The 19958-nt window shown below is 42.0% G+C and overlaps 1 protein-coding gene across 1 annotated transcript in view; it reads left to right on the top strand.

The window, feature by feature from the left end:
• STMN2 (stathmin 2) overlaps positions 1-15293 on the top strand; it is a 42492-nt gene extending 27199 nt beyond the window's left edge. Inside the window, exons 4-5 of the mRNA XM_064442506.1 lie at positions 10955-11146; positions 13945-15293. Coding sequence (XP_064298576.1) covers positions 10955-11146; positions 13945-14004 — 252 coding nt within the window. The 3' untranslated portion in view covers positions 14005-15293. The remainder of the gene's footprint in view (positions 1-10954; positions 11147-13944) is intronic.
• The last annotated feature ends 4665 nt before the right edge of the window (positions 15294-19958 follow it).

The raw sequence follows: 19958 nt of genomic DNA, 5'->3' as shown, positions 1-19958 counted from the left end.
TAAGTTTGTCACACAGGGTTTGGAAGGGTTGTTACACCTTCTTCACAAAGGTTAGCACAAATACAGGGTGCATGCAGCAGGAAGTCCACATTAACTGTTTGTTTGGCTTCCACCTTGACTGATGTGTTGAAGAGGTTTTTATTTGCTCGAAGTCAGAGCTAGCTCGGATTGTTTTGTTTTGTTTTGTTTTGTTTTTTTCCAGAAGATAAAAGACCAAATTCCAGGTCAGATAAGTCAGAGGATGGCAGGCAAAGCCAATGAGACACTTCATAGCCAGCCTGAATTGCCACTCTGAAAATCAGCAGTGTTCTGTATGGGCCCAGTGTTTATGCTGTGTTGCACCATCTCAGAAAAGTTATGGCTGTCTGCAATGGTCACAGAAAACTCAAGTTGTGGTAATATGTTGTCCTGGTTAATCCATGTTTCCTTTTGCTATGGCATGAAAGGAGAGCCACAGAAGCCACAGGAGCCATAGAAGGACTTTCTGTGTCCTTCAACAAGGAGATCAATATTTTGCGACAAATCTGCCTGTGCCAGTCAAATTAGAGTTAGAAACCCCTTCCACCTGCTCATGGAGTCCCTGGTAGACTGTATCTGAAAATGAAACAAGCTTAGATGTCTCTAAGTCTTTCATTTATCTCTTAAACAGTGTGATGTAGTCACTTTTTAAGTACCACCTCCTAAGCACAGGAGCAGGCAATTCCAAAGTGTAGGAAGTCAAGCACACGAGGCAAAAGGCTGGCTTGGTTGACCAAGGATCTTCTTCTAGAAATAAGGAGAAAAAGAAAGTATTTGGCCAGTGGAAGCAAGGTCAGGCAACACGGGAGGGCTATAGGGATGCTGTTCACCCCTGCAGGGAGGAAATACATGTGGCCAAAGCTCAGTTAGAGCTGAAGCTGGCTGGTACTGTGAGGGACAATAAGAAGGGCTTTTTAAAATACATTAATGGCAAAAAGCAAGCCAGCAATAAAGAACTGGCTCATGTCATAGCGAGACCTCTCTCAATGATTTTTCAATATTCTTGGGAATCTGGAGAGGTCCCAGTTGACTGGAAGCTGGCAAACGTCACAATCTTCAAGGGCAACAGGGATGACCCCAGTAACTACAGGCCCGTCAGTCTCACTTCTGTGCCTGGCAAAATTATGGTGAAGATTATTCTAGGACTTATTGAAAAACACCTGAAAGACAATGCAGTCATTGGTCCCAGCCAGCACAGGTTAACAAAGGGAAAGTCCTGCTTAACAAACTTGATTTCTTTCTATGACAAGGTCACCCACCTCGCTGACCAAGGGAAGCCAGTTGATGTGGTCTTTTTGGATTTCAGTAAAGCTTTCAATACTGTCTCTCACAGTATCCTCCTGGACAGAATGTCCAGCGTACAGCTGGATAAACACATAATGCAGTGGGTGAGCAACTGGCTGATGGGTCGGGCTCAAAGTTTCAGAGTAAATGGGGTTACATCAGGCTGGCAAAGAGTCGCTAGTGGGGTTCCGCAGGGATCCGTCTTAGGGCCAGTACTCTTTAATGTCTTCATAAATGACTTGGATGCAGGACTGGAAGGAACACTAATTAAGTTTGCCGATGACACAAAATCGTGAGGAGCTGTTGACACTTTCGAGGGCAGAGAGGCCCTGCAGAGAGATCTAGACAAATTGGAGACCTGGGCAATCACCAACTGTATGAAGTTTAACAAGGGCAAGTGGATTTTGCACCTGGGGCACGGCAACCCTGGATGTCCATACAGGCTGGGGAATGAGAGGCTGCAGAGCAGCCCCGCAGAGGGGGACCTGGGAGTTCTGGTTGATGAGAAGCTGAACATGAGCCAACAGTGTGCCCTGGCAGCCAAGAGGCCAACCGTGCCCTGGGGTGCATCAAGCCCTGCATTGCAGCCGGTCAAGGGAGGGGATTGTCCCGCTCTGCTCTGCGCTGGTGCGGCCTCACCTTGAGCGCTGTGTGCAGTTTTGGGCACCACAGTACATTAAGGATATAAACCTACTAGAGAGTGTCCAGAGGAGGGCCACAAAGTTGGTGAAGGATTTAGAGGGGAAACCGTATGAGGAGCAGCTAACATCACTTGGCTTGTTCAGCCTGAGAAGAGGAGACTGAGGGCAGACCTCATTGCGGTCTGCAGCTTCCTCACAAGGGGAGGAGGAGGGGCAGGCGCTGATCTCTTCTCTCTGGTGACCAATGACAGGACCTGAGGGAATGGCAGGGAGATGTGTCAGGGGAGGTTTAGGTTGGATATTAGGAAAAGGTTTTTCACCCAGAGGGTGGTGGAGCGCTGGAACAGGCTCCCCAGGGAGGCAGTCACAGCGCCAAGCCTGACAATATTCAAGAAGCACTTGGACAACACCCTCAGACACGTGGTGTGAATTTTGGGGTTGTCCTATGCAGGGAAAGGAGATGGACTCAATCCTTGCTGATCCCTTCCACTTCAGGACATTCTATGATTCTATGATTTGTAACTAAGACTGACATTTACAGAATTGTTTCCAGATACAGACAAAAATATATACAGAAGTCCAGGGACAGCAGATATGTCACAGATAGCACATGGAGCAGATCCAACAAGAGCAGCTCCATTCTCCTTTCACTCCTGTCAGACCAGATCAGGGCCACTTCCAAGAAACCCAAAGGAGTGATTACACTGTTGTAGAGTGAGATGTGAGTCCACTGAAGTCAGTAGATCTAGATTACTGACAGGTCCTTAAAACCTGGCCCTCAGTTTTGATTTGCAGTGAAACCTGGCTATTCTGGACCTCACTAATTTGAACAAATATTTTAGGAACACCGAAGTGTTGCCACATTTGCCACTTCTGCTGCCTTGCTAACACAAGACTCTGTGCTTCTAATGCACACACATAAGCACTATTGCTTCTTTCAAAGAAATACTTCTGTGAATATTTGTTTCAGTAAAAGGACATGACTGTATGTGAAAGGAATATGCATTTGCACTAGCACCTGCCCAGAAATACGAGTTTTCACACACCCAAATGATGATATGCCCCAAAGACTGGATCTGTGAAGTGCCTCTGTACCAAGTACAAATACTCAAGTAAAGATATGGACACAGAATGAAATGGCAGCAATTAAGAAGCCCGATATTATGCATATACTTAGTGGGAAATAGAAATTGAATGTCCCAGAGATTTCATTTCATTGATTTCATTACTGTTAATTTCTTCCTAAAGAAAAACTCGTTATGCAATAAACTGGTAATCAGTGATAGTAATATAGACACCTGCCATTTCTTCCCCTTGGTATTATATTAATTTTGAATGAACTGAGTTATTTTAATAGACAAGATCCTCCACATTAGCATTGCAGCAGAAACTGCTGGGAAAGGAACAAAGAACAGAGCAGAGAACTTCATTACTCCAGTATTAAATTTCCTGGTGCTCCCACATCTCAACTATTGCCTTCATTTTTGGCCTGAAAAAGAGTATATTGCAGAGAATGATAAAAAAAATCAATCAAAGGAACAGAACATCTTCCATAAGAAGATAAATTTAATAGTCCACTTTTCAGCTGGGACAGAGACAACAGATGGAATATAAGAGAGAAGTCTAAAAAGTTATGAATGAGAATGAAAGGATGAATAGGAACAATTATATTCTGTTTCATGCAATCCAAAAGGGAAGAAACACTCAATGAAATCATCAGACAGCAATTTCAAAACATAGGGAATCACATTTTCATGTATTGTGTAATCAAGCTGTATTTGTTACCACAGGCTATTTAGACATTATTAAAATATTATTTAATTCAAAAAGATAATAGCAAAATTGATAGAGCACTACCTTGTAGGAAATGATTATATGAATGCAGCCTCTGGCTCAGAAAATATGTAACTTGGTGACACTGAAGGCTAGGAAGATAGAGAGAGACAGACAGACAGACAAGGACCAGGCATATTTCCCCAATTTCACCTGGACTTTCCCTAAGCATCTTCCACTTTCTGCTGCTAGATAAACCAGACAGACTTTCTTACATCCAGCATAACATTCGTTATCATACTTTTCAATCTATGTACAACAGCTGTCAGGCATGACCATTCTAGATTGTGTCCTTCCAGCACAGTTCTAATTAAAATGAAGTATAACTAACGGAAGAGAATTGCCTTTTCAGAAAAAATACTAATTGATTTCACACTGTTTAGGAATTAGGTTCTGCTCTGTTAATTAGACAGTGTTCGTTATTAAATTTTCAAACTCATGAGAATATCTACAGCAATACGTGCACTTCAGCAGTCTTCTGTTTATACTTTTTTCTGTTTAACATTCCTGTTTATTCCCTTATAAGCTTTTACATGGCTTTTTCCTTTTCTCCCCCTTTTTCTCTACCTCATTTGACAGTCACTGGGACCTCATACTCTCAGACCAAACCAAGAGTTTCACCTGAGGCACTTTTTCCTTTTGCACCACACAGCAAGACCCATTTGGGCTAGTTACAGATTTGTCCTTTCCTTTTATAGAATCCTCTTTACAGCATGTCATTATTATCCCTTTTTTTTTTTTTTTTTTGGCATATGTGTGCTATATTTTCCCACTTTGGTGGATAATAAGAAAGATTTTTTCATCCTTCCCACTTAAGAAATTAGAGCACAGTGACATTGTAAGCAGCAGAAGTTTCTTACAGAAGCTCTAGCATTTATCAGTTTTTATCCATTGGCCTTGGATATTCAGCTGTTATTACACTTGATGTACAGACTTCAAGGGCCATATATTGAATTATATATCTTTATTGCCCATGCTCAAGTTACTAGCATACAAATGAAACAGTAAAGGGTTGCACATTTCTACTAGACTTTGGATTATGGAGAGAAATCATATATAATTAAATCCTCTTAATGGCTTTTTATTGGGATGAAATTGAATCAGGCTCGTCCCTGGTGCTTAGCACCACAAAGAATGCAGGAGAACAGTCAGAGTTTTTAACTTTCATGCTGTTGGATATAGACTTACAGCTACGCTGAGTTTTTAATACCACTACTATGAAATGCTGCAATCCCCCTGTGCAGCCTGGCAGCAGGCAGGGAGCTCAGGGCACCTCTGCCAGAATTGTGGCCACACTCTGCATTGGGCTTCAGCACCCAACTCACTGCCCCTTTGAGCCAGCCCCACAGTCTGCCCAGAGGCACTTCTTAATACTCTTCTTAATCTTTCCTTTGGCATTGAAAAAGCCACCTGTGTTTTACCGCACAGGCTGTTGGGGGAAAAGGCTTCACCAAGGCGGGGAAGGCAGTGGAGCTGGGAAGCAAATGCCCCCCCACCCCCCCTTGAAATTGTGCAGGACCTACAAAACTGCTGCTCCAGGCAAAAGGAGAGGAAGAGAAAGGATCAGCATCTGCCTTGGCAACGTAGGGCTTGCTTTGTTCTTCCAACTCATTCCTATTCCTCTCCTTGGTTTCCTGTAATTTGTAAGTAACCAGGCAAGGAGGGGGGACAGGCACTGCCTGAGACATTTGCCTCCCATCTTTCCCACCTACTGATCTCCCTTCCTGTTACTGCTGGCCCTCGGCTGTGCTTGTGCAGACAGGGCACACAGCATGAAATGCTTTTCCATAAAAAGGTGGGGCAGCACCACAGTGTCAGCACCAGAACCGTCTGTTTCTGCCCCATTTTGATTTACACCGTAGCATTTCCATTCATGATGCTTCACCCCTAATGTTTACAAATGATAGCCAAAACCACAAGCCACTCCGCAGCCCTGCATCCAAAAAGCATAAGCCAATGGGATATGTGCCCACAGGAGGAGGTTTGCTACCAGCTGCAGAGGGTTTGGTGGTAGGCACCAAGGTCTGTCTCAGAGCATGGGGAGTCAAGAGCAGACAGCATACATCCCAGTGCTGGCAAAACTTCTCCCCGCACTCTGCCGTGGGCTTTGCTGCTAACGAACAATCTTAAGACAAACTGACATTGATCTTTATTAAGTTTAAAATGCCAGGCCTCAAACTGCAACAGATCAAGAAATGCCTCAGGACCAGGTAGGGCAGCATCAGTAAGACAGCTCAAGTGGTACCTCTTGCATCCCTCCAACATGCCTTTTCAACCCCATGGGCCACAACCCTGAGAACAGCAATTTTGTGTCAGCTGAGGAAGAGAAAGTGAGGGGGTTTTTGCTTCACATTATGGATGGGTTCTTTTTTAGTTTTTTAACTCTTCTTCATGTTCTTACTAGCCGTGACCCAAAGCTCCACTGCCAGACAGGACAAGAAAAAAAAAAAGATTCTTATCCAAGTTCAAGCAAAATTTTGCACCATCTGGTTTCAGTAGAAGCAAGACTTCACCTACATTTACAGCTCAGATGTCCCTGGCTCTTCTGCTGTATGGCCATTTCACTTCTCTGCTCTGTGATCCAAAGGAGCAGGAGCATCCCACTCTTTTTTGTGCCTTTTTAGACTGTGATTGCTTTGGGAGAGGAGCTGCCTCTCCCTGTGTATTTGCACACTGCCTGGGACAGGGTCCTCACAAGAGCCTGAGCAGGTGCGAATGTAATACAAATAATAGTATTCCTAGTGAGGAATAGGATGTAACCATACAGAGACTTGAAGAAGCCAGTGCCATGAGTGAGGTCTAACTTGAGTCCATTCCCTTGCTTTTATGTGGAGAAAGCCCAACCTGAATTCCTTCCCCTGAAAACATCACTACTTCAACTCACCGTTTCTTTCTGATTAATACCTAGGCTTCATTTTGGCATTTACATTGCAGTAGGAGCCTTTAATCCTGTCTTCACATTATGGTCCATTAATAGTATCTCTCACAATACACTGAAGAATACCAAGGTTAATGTGGCTTCTGATGAACAATTTAATTTTAAAAAATCCAGCCAGTGAATGGATGTATTATGAAAGTGGAGCTCTCATGACCAGTAATGTGCCTCACGCATCCTAGTAACTAAGGATCCTAGTAACTAAGGTGAATGCATTCAAGCTGAAATACCCAGTTTAAGAGCAGTTGTCTGAGCCTGTTTCTTCCTTAAAAGTAATACTTTAATTTTATCTCTGCATAAATGACTTCAATATTTGGATGTTCATGTCAAAGAAAAATAGATAAATGTGAGAAAATAAAGCCCCCGTTACTCAGATAAGTGGATTTTTTTTTTCTTGTGAGTAATTATTAAAAAATATATGTCTCTCCAAAGCCAGTTTCCATAAATAATTTTGCTCATGAAGTGAGTGTTTAGTTGTCTGCATCTAACTCTGGCCAGCTAAGTATGAGATGAGGATTTTCTTCTGAAGCACTCACGGGGTGCTTCACACACAAAAACTGGGAGTGCACATGATCCTTTAGAAATATGACATGAATATCATAGGAGTTTGCCTGCATTAGCCATCTTTTTAGCACAGCAGTACATTTCTAGGAGCAAAGGTATCTGCACCAGGAAGGTTTTGTAACATTTTTATTCCTCCACATCTAGCATTAGATGCTCCAGCTGTAACTGCATTGATTACGCCTTGTTATATTTAAGAAGTCTTCCGGATATTCCCCCTTGAGTATTTCTTTTTCTTTTCTCCACCATTTCATACTTTTCTCTTCTTATTAATCTTCTTTATCTTTCATCCCATTTCCAGCCTTTTTTACTCATTTTCTCACAACAGCTGTACAAAAGGCTCTTATCGTTAAGCTATTTACAAGTGTGTTAGAACATGGACTATCAAGGATTTGAAATATCCTTTCCAGCACTTCAAACAATACAATACTGAAAATAAATTTGGAAAAAAAACTTCCTACCTATATTGGAATGGTGTATCAAGACCGTGGGAGTCCAAACACAGCAGTTAAAAGCCAGCACAAACAACAAAGGGACTCTATTAATCACAGCCCCACTAGGTATCTGGGGTCACTCATTTAGTTATTTCTGGATGTGTAGTAGACTTTGCACAGACAGGGTGGCCAAGTTCTTTTGCCAAATGTGTTGGAAACAGAAAATTGTTTGACAATCCAGTACAAAAACAAACCAACTGCCTTCCAAAATTGTTGTAAGGGGATTTCAAAAATGGTGTGAACACCAGGGAAACAGGCAGACTCACAGCTGGGGTGCAACGGCATTAGAAGAGGGGCGTCAGTCTAAATGAGACTTTACCCCATGGATGTTTTGCCACAGGGAGGGGGGTCCCTTTATTTTGATCCTGTCCTGGGTACCTTGAACATTTTGGGTGAGGAAAAGGAATGCTGTTTAAGGCATATAGTAAAGGAAAATCGTATTAGGGGTGTGGAGTCAGTTCCTGAGGCCTGGTTTAGCTTTCATTCAGACACTTACTGGTGCCAATGCAATTTGCATCCAGTAAATAGTGAATTAGAGTATAAGGATTTTCTTAATTATCATGCATTAGTGGACAAATTACTATTGAATGTATTGTCTGCCAGCATAGCCTCCAGAACTATGTGTAGTTTGATATGGAACTCTAATTTTTCACTCTTCTCATGGATTTATGTTTATAAGAAGTAGTTCCAGACAGCAGAGGATTTGAATGGAAGAAAACAAATCCTGAAAAATGGGGAAGTGCCCCAAAGTCTCAAAGGCATTTGCTGCCTCCCAGTGAAAGCCAATGTTCTTTTCAAAAATGCTGCTTATAGGCACAGTCCAAATCTTACTTTTTATTATAGCATCTCCATGGGCCTTGGATATGTCCTTGGTGATGTCTGTTTACCAAATTTGAAAATGCTTGATTTTATACATATTTAAACACCGTGGAGTATTAGCCTTCCAAATTAACAACTCGCGTAAATGTTTCATGGGAAAGGACATTACAATTAGTATCTTAGTATCTTTTCCATTCAAACCCCCAACAGGGAGGGAAATAGGTTGTTAGACCATTGAAGTTACTTTTAGATCACTTAAGCAAAGGGTCCACACAATTCATATCAGCAACCAAAATTTAATGATGATAACTTTTCCAAAAGTGATGAAAGGTTGACACTGAATAGTAAATTAAACAGAAAATACTTTCACACCCCACTGATCAAACTGAGTGACTCAAGCTGGTCCAACAATTATAAAACAAGATGAAGATATTAATTTATTTCAGTTTCACATTGTACAAAATCTTTCAAAATAACTTATGTTTTGAAATTACATTAAAATAATTAAATTACATTTAAAGAAAAGCTAAATGCTAAGTATGTGAAATCAAATATTTTGCTCCAAAATAACTTATTTTTATTTTGTGATTATTAAAATTGTTGATGTTTGTATTAAACTTATGGGGCTTCTATGATTTTTCAATTAGTGTACAAGTTTCCTTCTTTGCCCAGCTCTCTTTCCCTTTGGCTTATTCTCCTTCCATTCTCCACCGGTAAATCTCCCTCTGCTTTTGGCTGTGCCCATCTGGGCACTTTTTGTTCCCATTTGCAACATCTTTCAGCCTGCACAGCAGTTATTTTCTCCGAGTCTAAGGTCTGAAAAATGCTTGCTCTATTACTGTCTGTTCAGCATAAGCTGTAATGGAGGTAAGAGCAAGGAGGAGCCTTTGTAAGGTACCAACCATTTCAGCAGACCATTCCCATCGGGGAGTGCTCCAGGGGGCCCAGTTTGAGAAATGAACCCTTAACTGCAACCAGGCCAGAGGTGAAAGCAGATGCATTAAGTGGCCAAGATGGATGAAAGTAGCTTTTTCCTCTGATCTCAAGCAAGCCATTACAGCCTTGCAAAGTCAGATATGTTTTACTCCAGTGTCTTGCTGCAAGATTTTCTGCCTGGCTTTTGCAGACTTTTCTAGAATCTGCTTAATTTGCCTCGTCAGTCCATTTGGCTTTATGTATATCTTACCTTTGTTAAAATACGTGTTTTCTCCTCTTAGTTGGATCTTGCTCATATAAAAGAATTGCAGCATTTTTCACTCTATTTAAAGCCACATGATAGAAGTTAATAGGATTCATTATCACTAATTGTAATTATTGGTTGAAGCCCTTAATTTAGGCCTTAAACTAATTCATTTTTATGGATAGCAATGGCAACAGTGCATTGTGATCTGAAATACCCACATAGCTTCCCGGAGCTATATCTCACTCCCTGATTTCTGTTTGCTTCTCATGCTCCCTGTAATTTATTTTATCCAAAAGCATACAATGTTGTTTATCATTTCCAAATAACCCATCTGAAACATATTGTCTTTTCGACTAGACTTGCCTGGAGGGTAGGCCCAGTGCTGCAAGTTCTTTGGCTTCTCTCCTAGGATTAGTGGTTTCATTTTAGTAATTTGATTTAAAATTAATAATCAAGCTTATGTTCTAGACAATTAGTTTGAAAAGAATAACGCAGTATTGTGCATAGTCTGTAGCTGTTTAATTCGTACCTGCAGGTTCTTCTTCCTTGCAAAGTTTCAATTCTTAACTAAAAATAGCTTTTTTGTTATTTTCTAGAGAATAAAAGCCATTTTTCCCTTCCTAATCAGTGAGGTAAAGCCAAACATAAATATCATGGGGGAAAAAATTGTCTGAATTGATTCTATCTGTCTTTCACAACAGTAAACTTCAAAGTCTGTTATTACCTATTCAAGCACATTAAAGGATAGTCCAACCTGGGCAAAAAATACACCCCTCCTGTGTCAGCAACCTCCTGTTTAACACTGTACATACCTTCAGCCCCCAATCCCATATCTCTGCATATTAAATGCTCATAGTTAAAAGACTGCAGCTGTCAGAGGTTGAGCAACCACCACAGTAACCCAGACAACCCAGGGCAGTAACACATGACAGCACTTCTTGTTAACAGAAGTGCTTTGGACGCTTCTCTGCTGTTGCCTCAGGCACGTACCTCAAATTTAGCCAGTGCCTCTAAACCCGTGCTATTGAAGTTAATTTGGTTTGTACACAGAAGTGATCTTTCCAGACAGTGCATAGAACAACAAAGCAACAAACTTTACACAGTTTCCAAACTCAGTGAATTGTTGCCCTACATGAGTTGCTCCACAGGAGTAGTTCATCTCAGCCACATGTCTCTCTGTTTCCAGTCCCAGGAGGCCCAGGTGCTGAAACATCTGGCAGAGAAGAGAGAACATGAGCGAGAAGTGCTCCAGAAGGCTTTGGAGGAGAACAATAACTTCAGCAAAATGGCAGAGGAAAAGCTGATACTGAAAATGGAACAGATCAAAGAAAACCGTGAAGCTAATTTAGCTGCTCTTATTGAACGCCTCCAAGAAAAGGTAACCACACCATCACTCCTCACCCCAGACTAGAGAGGAAAATCTAATCAGTATTTTGAAGAGATGTTGTGGGTAGCTCCTATCTCAGTGGCTACATATGAGCAATTTTTAAGTCAGAGCCCCTGACGCCTATCTAAACTGCCACTCACTTTTGAAGACTGAACATCCATAATCACACAATCACAGACTGCCTGAGGTTGGAAGAGGGCTCTGGAGGTCATCTGGTCCAACCCAGCTGCTCAAGCAGGACCAGCCGGAGCAGTCTGTCCGGGACCATGCCCAGACAGCTTTTGAATATCTCCAAGAATGGAGACTCCACAACCTCCCTAGGACCTGTGCCAGTGCTCAGTCATGCTTACAATGAAAAAGGGTTTCCTGATATTCAGAGGGAACCTCCTGTGTCTTGGTGTGCGCCCATTTCCTCTGGTCCTGTCACTGGGCACCACTGAAAAGAGCCTGGCTCTGTTCTCTTTGTACCCTCCTTCAGATATTTATATAAAATACTGCCCGAGCCTTCTCTTGTCCAGGCTGAATGGTCCCAGCTCTCTCAGCCTTTCCTCACAGGAGAGACTGAGAGATGCTCCAGTTCCTTAATCTTCATGGCCCATTTGCTGGACTGTCTCCAGAGAAAGGTTGATTTCCTACCTTTTAAGAAGTGCTTTGAACAAAGGAAAGGTCATGTGTTTAGATTTTGACTTTTAAGAAAAGTCATTGATCAAATCAAACAGTTGTCCTGTGTCTGTAGTTGGGAAAAAATCTTTTCTATACGTTAAAAAATCTTTCCTATACATCAAAAGGGGCCTGTTCTTCCATAAGTCTTGCAACTAACAGAGAGTAAATTTTCTTTTGGAGATTTTTGGTACAGTCAAACAAAACAGGTAAATCACAAGCCCCACCATGCAGGACCAAGTGTGTCCTTCCCCAAAACAACCTTTCCACACAAGAGAGGGAAATGTGCAAATAACAATTTAGAATTGTTAAGAAAAAATTCATTATTTCTGCGTTAGTGCTCACTTGTTTCTCTCAGTGATGAACTTTCTAATATGTTAGTAAATTGACTAACAGAAAGAAAATAGTTCTCAGTGGTTTTAAATGGATCTTCTCCATAAGCACCTCTATTTCTTTGTTGGAGGTGGCAGTCTCATGGAGCAGGAAATCAACAACAGAAACCAAAGGATGATGTTAAACATGACTATGCAAACGGAATAATTCTTGAGCTTAAGAACAGTACCCAGATTACTTGACATTTTTGCATTAGGTTAGTTTGCAGGCACATATCCCAAAGCTTATGAAAACAAAGGGAAAAGCCAATTAGCCATCCTTGAGGCCCAAAAGGAAATGGGAAGGACAGCTGAAGCATCTCTCTGTCCTAGGTTAATGTTAACAGACTGTTAAGCCCTGTTTCTACAGCAATATGGTGGCATATGTGCGTGAAATCCAAAGAAGGTTTCTGAACAAACATGACAATAACTCATTTGGGAACATTGGTACAGATGAGTAAAAATTGCATGAATATACAGTTTTGCCCACACAAAAGTGAACCCTGATTATGCAGGAAAAGAAGTGCAATATCTGGGTTCAAATCTTCAAAAGTTACACTGAACTGTGGATGCCCCAAGGTTTTGGTGTCTAAAGGTTCCTAAAGTTATCAAAGATAAATTGTATGTACCGCAGTTACCAGGAGCAAAGAGCAAGTCCCATATAAAATCTGGCATTTGGAATCATGGGTCTTATAAGGAACTGCAATTTACAGAGTCAGTTGATGCAATAAGCTGTCTTGGCCTGTCATCCATAGTCTAACTCAGACAATAAAAAGATAACTGTTGACTTCAGTGAATTTTTGACCACAGATGACCCTAGCACAAAGTAGCTAGGGAGTGCCTTAAACTGAAGTCTGTTAGGGATGGATGTTTGCTTCTTTAGTCACCTTGTGCTTGTCATTTGGTTATCTGGGGTTTTTTTTAGTGATAAAACACGAGGTAAAAGTGTAATGGTTTGATAGTTATAATTTGACAGTTTGACAATAATAGATTTATAAACATCCCAAGTAGAACGTTCCTAAATTCATTTGACAGTTGTTCCTAACCACAGGCCCTTTGCCACAGAAGTATCTGAATATACAGTGGCTCAAGTAAGTCTAAATTAGTTATGACTGCTTTTGTAAAAGGGAACACAGCATGGCTGGCAGCGGACAGAAGGGCCTAGCATTGACTTTTGGTAGCCATGTCCCTTCTCCATCACAGCCAGAGAAAGAATGGAGAGGACAGCTAGCTCCATCGTTGTGTGTAAGCAGATGTTTGAGATGTTCAGATTGACCCATCTTGGTGGAAATAAATTCTTGGACCTTTGTCTATGGTTCCTAAATGCTACAGATAACACAGTAACTAACACTTCTGCATACAGTGTGCAAGCAGTTAATTCAAGCCTTCCCTATATTTAGTTTAACATCTAGGAATTCAAAGACCAAATGTGAGCACGTGGCACATTTTATGCTGCAAGCAGCCCCTCTCTATGTAGGCCTTTAAAATGAAACTCTGTGAGGTGCTGAGGATTATAAGGCCATATCAGATAAAAGAACTGAGCTCCAAAGCATGAGCAGAATGTAAGCATCAAACATGCCTCAGGCTGGTCTGGTGGATGACACTTGTCCTGAGCTGCATCCTTTAAAGATGGTTGTGCTATGACATGAGTTTTGCACAGGCACCAAATGCACAACCTAAACGCGTTGTCATCAGGAGTCTCCCTGGGCAGGCGGAATGAGAGAGAGGTTTGATTTTTCCCTTCTTGATGTTTTCCAGGAGAGGCATGCTGCAGAGGTCCGTAGAAACAAGGAGCTCCAGGTGGAACTGTCTGGCTGAAAACAGCAATGGTGGATGTGACCCATCCCCACCATTAGTAAACTTCCCCTGCCTATATTATTATGGATCATGCGATATCAGTATGGGAAATGTATGACATGGTTTAAAAGAAAAAATAAAGAACTCAATAAAAAACTTTAAAAAAGAAACAAAAATAAAAACAAAAACAATGCGGTCTCTTTGCAGAATGATTTGCTTGATGTTTAAAAAACTTGGATCTTATTTTGTAAATACTTACATTTTTGTTAAAAAATACAAGTATTGCATTATGCAAGTTATTTCATAATCTTACATGTCCTGTAACAGGCTTCTGATGTTGTCTATTTCCACTCGGTTGAATTTGCTGGGTCTGTTCATTCGAAGCACCTCACGTCTAATTCCATTCCCCGCAACTTTCATTCCAACCCACCACGAGGTCAGTAGTAGTTCTATGGTGCTAGAGACCAGTCATTGCCTAATAACCTAGACTGCTTTGTTGAAACAGTGACTACATCACAGGTGTCGTGACTTCACGTTCAGCTGTCCAAGACAAAAGGCTCTTAAAATGTAGTTTCTTCAAACGCAACTTACGCTACAGGACTCTGTAGTTTGCTATATAATTGAGGTTAAATCACCACATGCAGCACCTGTTGCTCCTGCTTTTTGAGGTGAGAGGCAACAAATACAGCTGTGCAACAGAATGAAAGCAAGTGGGATCAGTTTGAGGCAAATTTAAGGGGCACATTGTACCCATCAAGCTGTGACAAATTCTGGATGATGCCAAACAGCCATACAAACGCTAATTGTAAAGTGAGCTTAATTCACCACTTGAAAATTTATTGATGGAGCAACTAAAAGCATCAAGTGGCTTTATCTGTAGATGCCATGATCTATGATACTTATCTGATGCTACCACATTACCTGTGTAACAGTACAAGAGGCTACCCAATATTTCACCTCGAACCCATGAGCCAGTTGTTACCTTTTTTTGACACTGCTGACTTCCATTTGTCATGACCTTTACTCTTCAGTGTTAGCCAACCCTACCTAGTGACAGACATCTAGGACTAAGAGGGCTGAAGCAGGAGGAATGACTAGACAGGGTGCTTGTGCCAAGTACAGTATCACCAAACCTAACACATTGCCCCCAGAATAGCTGCAGTTTTGAAGTTGTCCCTACCCCCCCTGGAGGTTGCTGCCTGCATATTCTACTCTTCATTAGTGCTATTTTCCTGTATGTCATTGTGAGCAAGCTGTGATTAATAAAGAATTGGGGTTCTGTGAACTGAAAAAGGGCTTGTCTCTTCTCTCACTCCATTACTTCTCTGACATCTGCCCATGTGAGGTGAAAACCTAATGTAGTCCTAAAAGCATGGAAATGAGACTTAAATAAGACCTATTAATAAACCAAGCCTATTTCTCTGCTAATACAGAACTAACCCCTGCTATGTGCTTTCCAGTGCTTAGGCTGGTTGTTTTTAAAGATTACCGTATAAACTGAGCCTATAAATGTGACATCTAGCACTGAGTTTATTAAAAAGAACTAGCTGCACACATGCACATGTACATGCACCCCTTAATCCTGACTCAATATTGGTAAAAAAAAAGGAATTTGGGGAAAGAAAAGTGAATAATGTAGCTGTGCCTATGTACATCAATAGCTGCAGCTGTTAACACACTGATTTTCAGGGTAAAAGAGATTCATTTACAGGATTTATTGAAAAACACAAAATCACTAGAGAAGCCGCTGAGCTGCAGAACTAAGATATAAAATTGGATCTGACCCCATTTAGAACTGGACAGGTGCTCAGAAATTACCTCTAGGATTAGTTTTCTGATTTAAAGTCATGAAGGTGGCATCATTTACTTGCTCTTTCGGAGAGATGGGCCAAAAGCTCCAGATCTGCAACAGTCAGCTTCTGACCCACGCAGCCTATTTTATTTCAGAGCCAAGTGAAGTCCCTGGCAGACTTAACCTGCGGTCAAAAAGCAGCAGAAGCTGATCCAGGCGTCAGGCTGCAAGCTCAGCTCTGTGTGCAATGAGCTCTGTACCACAGAATGAAAGGAGTACTCCAACTTGTTAATGCAGCTGGGTTTCCTTGCCTAAATTCCTTGTCTCTCTGGCAAAATTACCCGAAGTAAACCTGACAGAGAAGCCGAAGAGCAAACTATGAATCTGGATGTCATGAGCTTCAATGTTGCCAAGCCTTCAAAGTTTGTATACTGCTTTAAGCCCCAGTAAGAAACATCATTCAGTCAAGCTTATATTTCAATTTAAGGTCCAGGATCTTGGTTTGAGGGCTGATGGTTTCATTTACCAATGGCAAGTCACTTGCAGTTTTCCCTGTCCATTGACTTAACAAACTCTGATTGGGCTTCAAGCCCTTTTCCTGTTTGTCCTGCTGGCTATACTTGTTTGGAGAACAGGCTAAGGACAAAATTCTGATGCTGAGACCAAGCAGAGCAGCCTGCCTTGCCTCCATGGGGCTAAGCTCTTTTCCCCCACAAATCAGTGTATCCACATCCAAAGTGCCAGCTGGGATGGACCCTGGCACATGTTCACCCCAGCACAGACCTGGGCATTGCCTGGGAAATGCTTCTCCACAGATACCAAGTTCGCACCAGGGAAACAAGTGAAGAACAAGACAGTGTGAGCGCTGCAGACCCATGTCAGAGCCCATGGTCTGTTCCTGGTCATTTGGATCTTTTAACAGTGGTGGGTTTAAAGATCATTTTATTAAGGTATAGCTATATTTTGAAGGCCTGTTTGCAAATACGCTGCATATTTAAATAGCAAAATAGAAATATCTAGAGAACCGCAGCATGGTTGTTTCCATATATTACTCCTGTTCCCTTATATTATTTCCTTATATGCTGCTTTGGTACTGCCTTTCTAGCTCCTCCCTGCTTGTGCTAGCAAAAGCATAGTGGTGCCATGGGTCTCTCTTGTGGAGTTGCAGATAAAATATCTCCTTGAAAAGTAATAAAATATTTAAGACACCCATTTCTAAAGTATTACCATTCTGGCTACTTGAAATATCTCCATTTATTTTTCAATTCAATGACAAGAGGAGTGCTCAGGACTTTTAGATTAAAAAAAATAGGTCCTGTCTTTAACTGTAGATGCTCAACTACATGCTGTGAGCCTTAGGCAGCTGATGCTGCAATGCAGTTTTCCATAGGCTGCCTGAAACCTCCCAAAGGACAGGAGGGAGCCTCGAGCACCGGCATTGCACCACACAGATGCTCCCTCCTCTCACTGAGGTACATGATGTCTCAGCATCAGGGCAGAGCTGTGCAGCACACCAAGAAAGGTGCTTGTGACCTGTGGCCTCTGCAGGTCCCAGGGCTGCCCCTCCGAGGGTTGGGAGGTGTCATGGTTTAGCCCCACAGCAACTAAGCACCACGCAGCCACTCACTCACCCTGCCCACCCCAGTGGGATGGGGGAGAGAATTGGAAGAACAAAAGTAAAAAAACTCATGGGTTGAGATAAGAACAATTTAATAATTAAAATGAAATCGTAATAATGATGATGATATGATGATGAAAAGGAAAATAACGAGAGAGAGAGACAGTGCGTTGAAACCTAAGGAAAAAAACCCAAGTGATGCAACCGCTCACCACCCACTGACCAACGCCGTCAGTCCCCAAGCTGCGATTGCTGCTTCCCCTGGCTAACTCCCCCCCAGTTTATATACTGAGCACGATGTCATATGATATGGAATATCCCTGTGGCCAGTTGGGGTCAGCTGTCCTGGCTGTGCCCCCGCCTCTCCCAGCTTCTTGTGCACCCAGCAGAGCATGAGAAACTGGAAAAGTCCTTGACTAGTGTAAGCCCTACTTAGCAACAACTAAAACATCTCCACAATATCAACACTGTTTTTAGCACAAATCCAAAACACAGCCCCATACTAGCTACTATGACGAAAATTAACTCTATCCCAGCCATAACCATGACTGTAGGGCTCATTTTCCTGTTAGCCAACCCATCAGTTATGTCAAGGCTGCCATGAAGAGACTGCCCGAGTAATCAAACAGGAATGATTCAAAAACTGTCACAGTTCACATGATCCTACTGAAGCCACAAAATTTATGCTCAAACCAAGTCAAACATTTCCAAAGTCAGGAGGCTTGGATGTAGGGTTTAAACCTATCACTGGTCCAGAACTTGAAAACAATGCATTTTTTCCCTTTGTTATCATGCTTCTTGTCACATGGAGGTGGTGTTTTCTGAATGACTGGAGCAAAATCCTAACCCTTCTATAGCCAAATAGTAATATCTGTCTGTTCCTTCACTCCAGAATCCCCAAACATGCCACCGATGCACAGCAACATGCTACGCACACACACACAGTGGTTGTCTGCCTTTCAGCAGTCCTTTCAGAGGGACGGGCTCTGTGATCAGCGTAGGAAAGAGCTTTACTCCCAGCACCTTAAACCACACAAAGAAGTACTTCTCACTCATCTCCCAGAAGGAAAGTAACATGGTTTAAAACCTACATTTAGGGCAGCTTGAACATCTTCTTTCTCATCCAACTGTTGCCAGATCCCATCATGTCAAATCAAACTCTCTCATCAGGTTTTTGGTGGAGAGAATAGAGGATTGCATAGGAAGCATCCATCGTGGATGGGAAGAGACAGTTCCTACTTATATCTTGCAGCACATGCCCCATTCTGAGCATATTTCAGCAGTGGAAGGAGGCAGCTATTCACTCAGCAGAAGGGATATTGTGAGGGAGGTAATGGGAGAAGTTTAGATAATCTTTCCCATGCCTCAGGGCTAGGACTGCAGTGATGCTGATGCAATAGTGCCATGCAGTGGTTAGTCTTAATAATGAGGATCATTATTAATGATTGCATCAATCAGCGTGCCAGGGATTGCAAGGATTTCCTCTGAAGGATATCCATTTAGTCTGCTGCACAGTTTACACTAGGTCTTTATATACGGTAGATGATGGCTCTGAACTCTGAAGGCTGAGTCCCAGACCTGTTCTGGTTTAACTCCACTGTAACGAGTGGCACAACTACGGATAGCTTAAGACCAAAAAAGGGCTAATATTGTTGTGTGGAACAAGGAGTAGCCAGAATTACAACTATTGCAATACCACCATCAAGAACTCTCATGGCTACGAGAATACTCTTTGTTGTTGTTGAATTCAGAAATTTCAGTTACTGAAACTTCAAACACATCTAGAAAGCAACAGATCATACACAGCAGCCAGCAAAAAAGAAAGACGGAGGACACGATAAAAGCAATGTTAGAAGTATAGGGAAGAGGAAGAAAAGCTAGCATCCATAGCCATCAGCAGATCAGGGGCTAAATGAACCATGAAACAACTCTCACATTTTAAAAGTAGACTTCATCTCCCAGCAGAGGAGAAAGGATGGCTACCCTTGAGGTTGTCTCCCTTGAAAAACACTGAGCTCCTTTTCCACCCCCACCCTAGTACTTGGAACAGGGCACAAGACAGAGGAGCCTAAAATCCACCCTACAGTATATATGTAAATGTAACCCATAGCTCTGTGAGAGCAGAAGTCAGAGTATGCTATGGACTTCCCATGGATTAAGGTGTTCTCCAACGTACAATAAAATGCCTGTGCTTCAGCTGTTCATAGCTTCAGTGTTACGCTGATGCTCCGATAGCATGAGATTTAACTTTTCCCCTGAGAAAATTAATAGAGGTTCCTTTTTCTATTCAAATGTCCACAAAGACCATAGGAATGCATATAACTGATAATTTACTTAGCGAAACATTCACCTTTTTCAAGTTTACAATGTGATGCCATGCTCCCTTTCTTTTGGGTGGTAGAAAACAGCTGCTAGAAAATGTCTTCCTGCTGTAACAGGTTGGCTTTGTTCAAATGGGTTCCAGAAAAAGAAGTTCCTGGGCAGCTCCTGGAGATGGAGAATACGATAGGCATTATCCAAGATACAGCCCAAACAAGTGTGATACAATGAAACAGCCAAGCTTCT

This window comes from Phalacrocorax carbo, chromosome 2, assembly GCF_963921805.1.
Source record: "Phalacrocorax carbo chromosome 2, bPhaCar2.1, whole genome shotgun sequence".
NCBI classification, from domain to species: domain Eukaryota; kingdom Metazoa; phylum Chordata; class Aves; order Suliformes; family Phalacrocoracidae; genus Phalacrocorax; species Phalacrocorax carbo.
The sequence above is the reverse complement of the archived record's forward strand: the minus strand, read 5'-3'. Positions and strand labels throughout refer to the sequence as shown.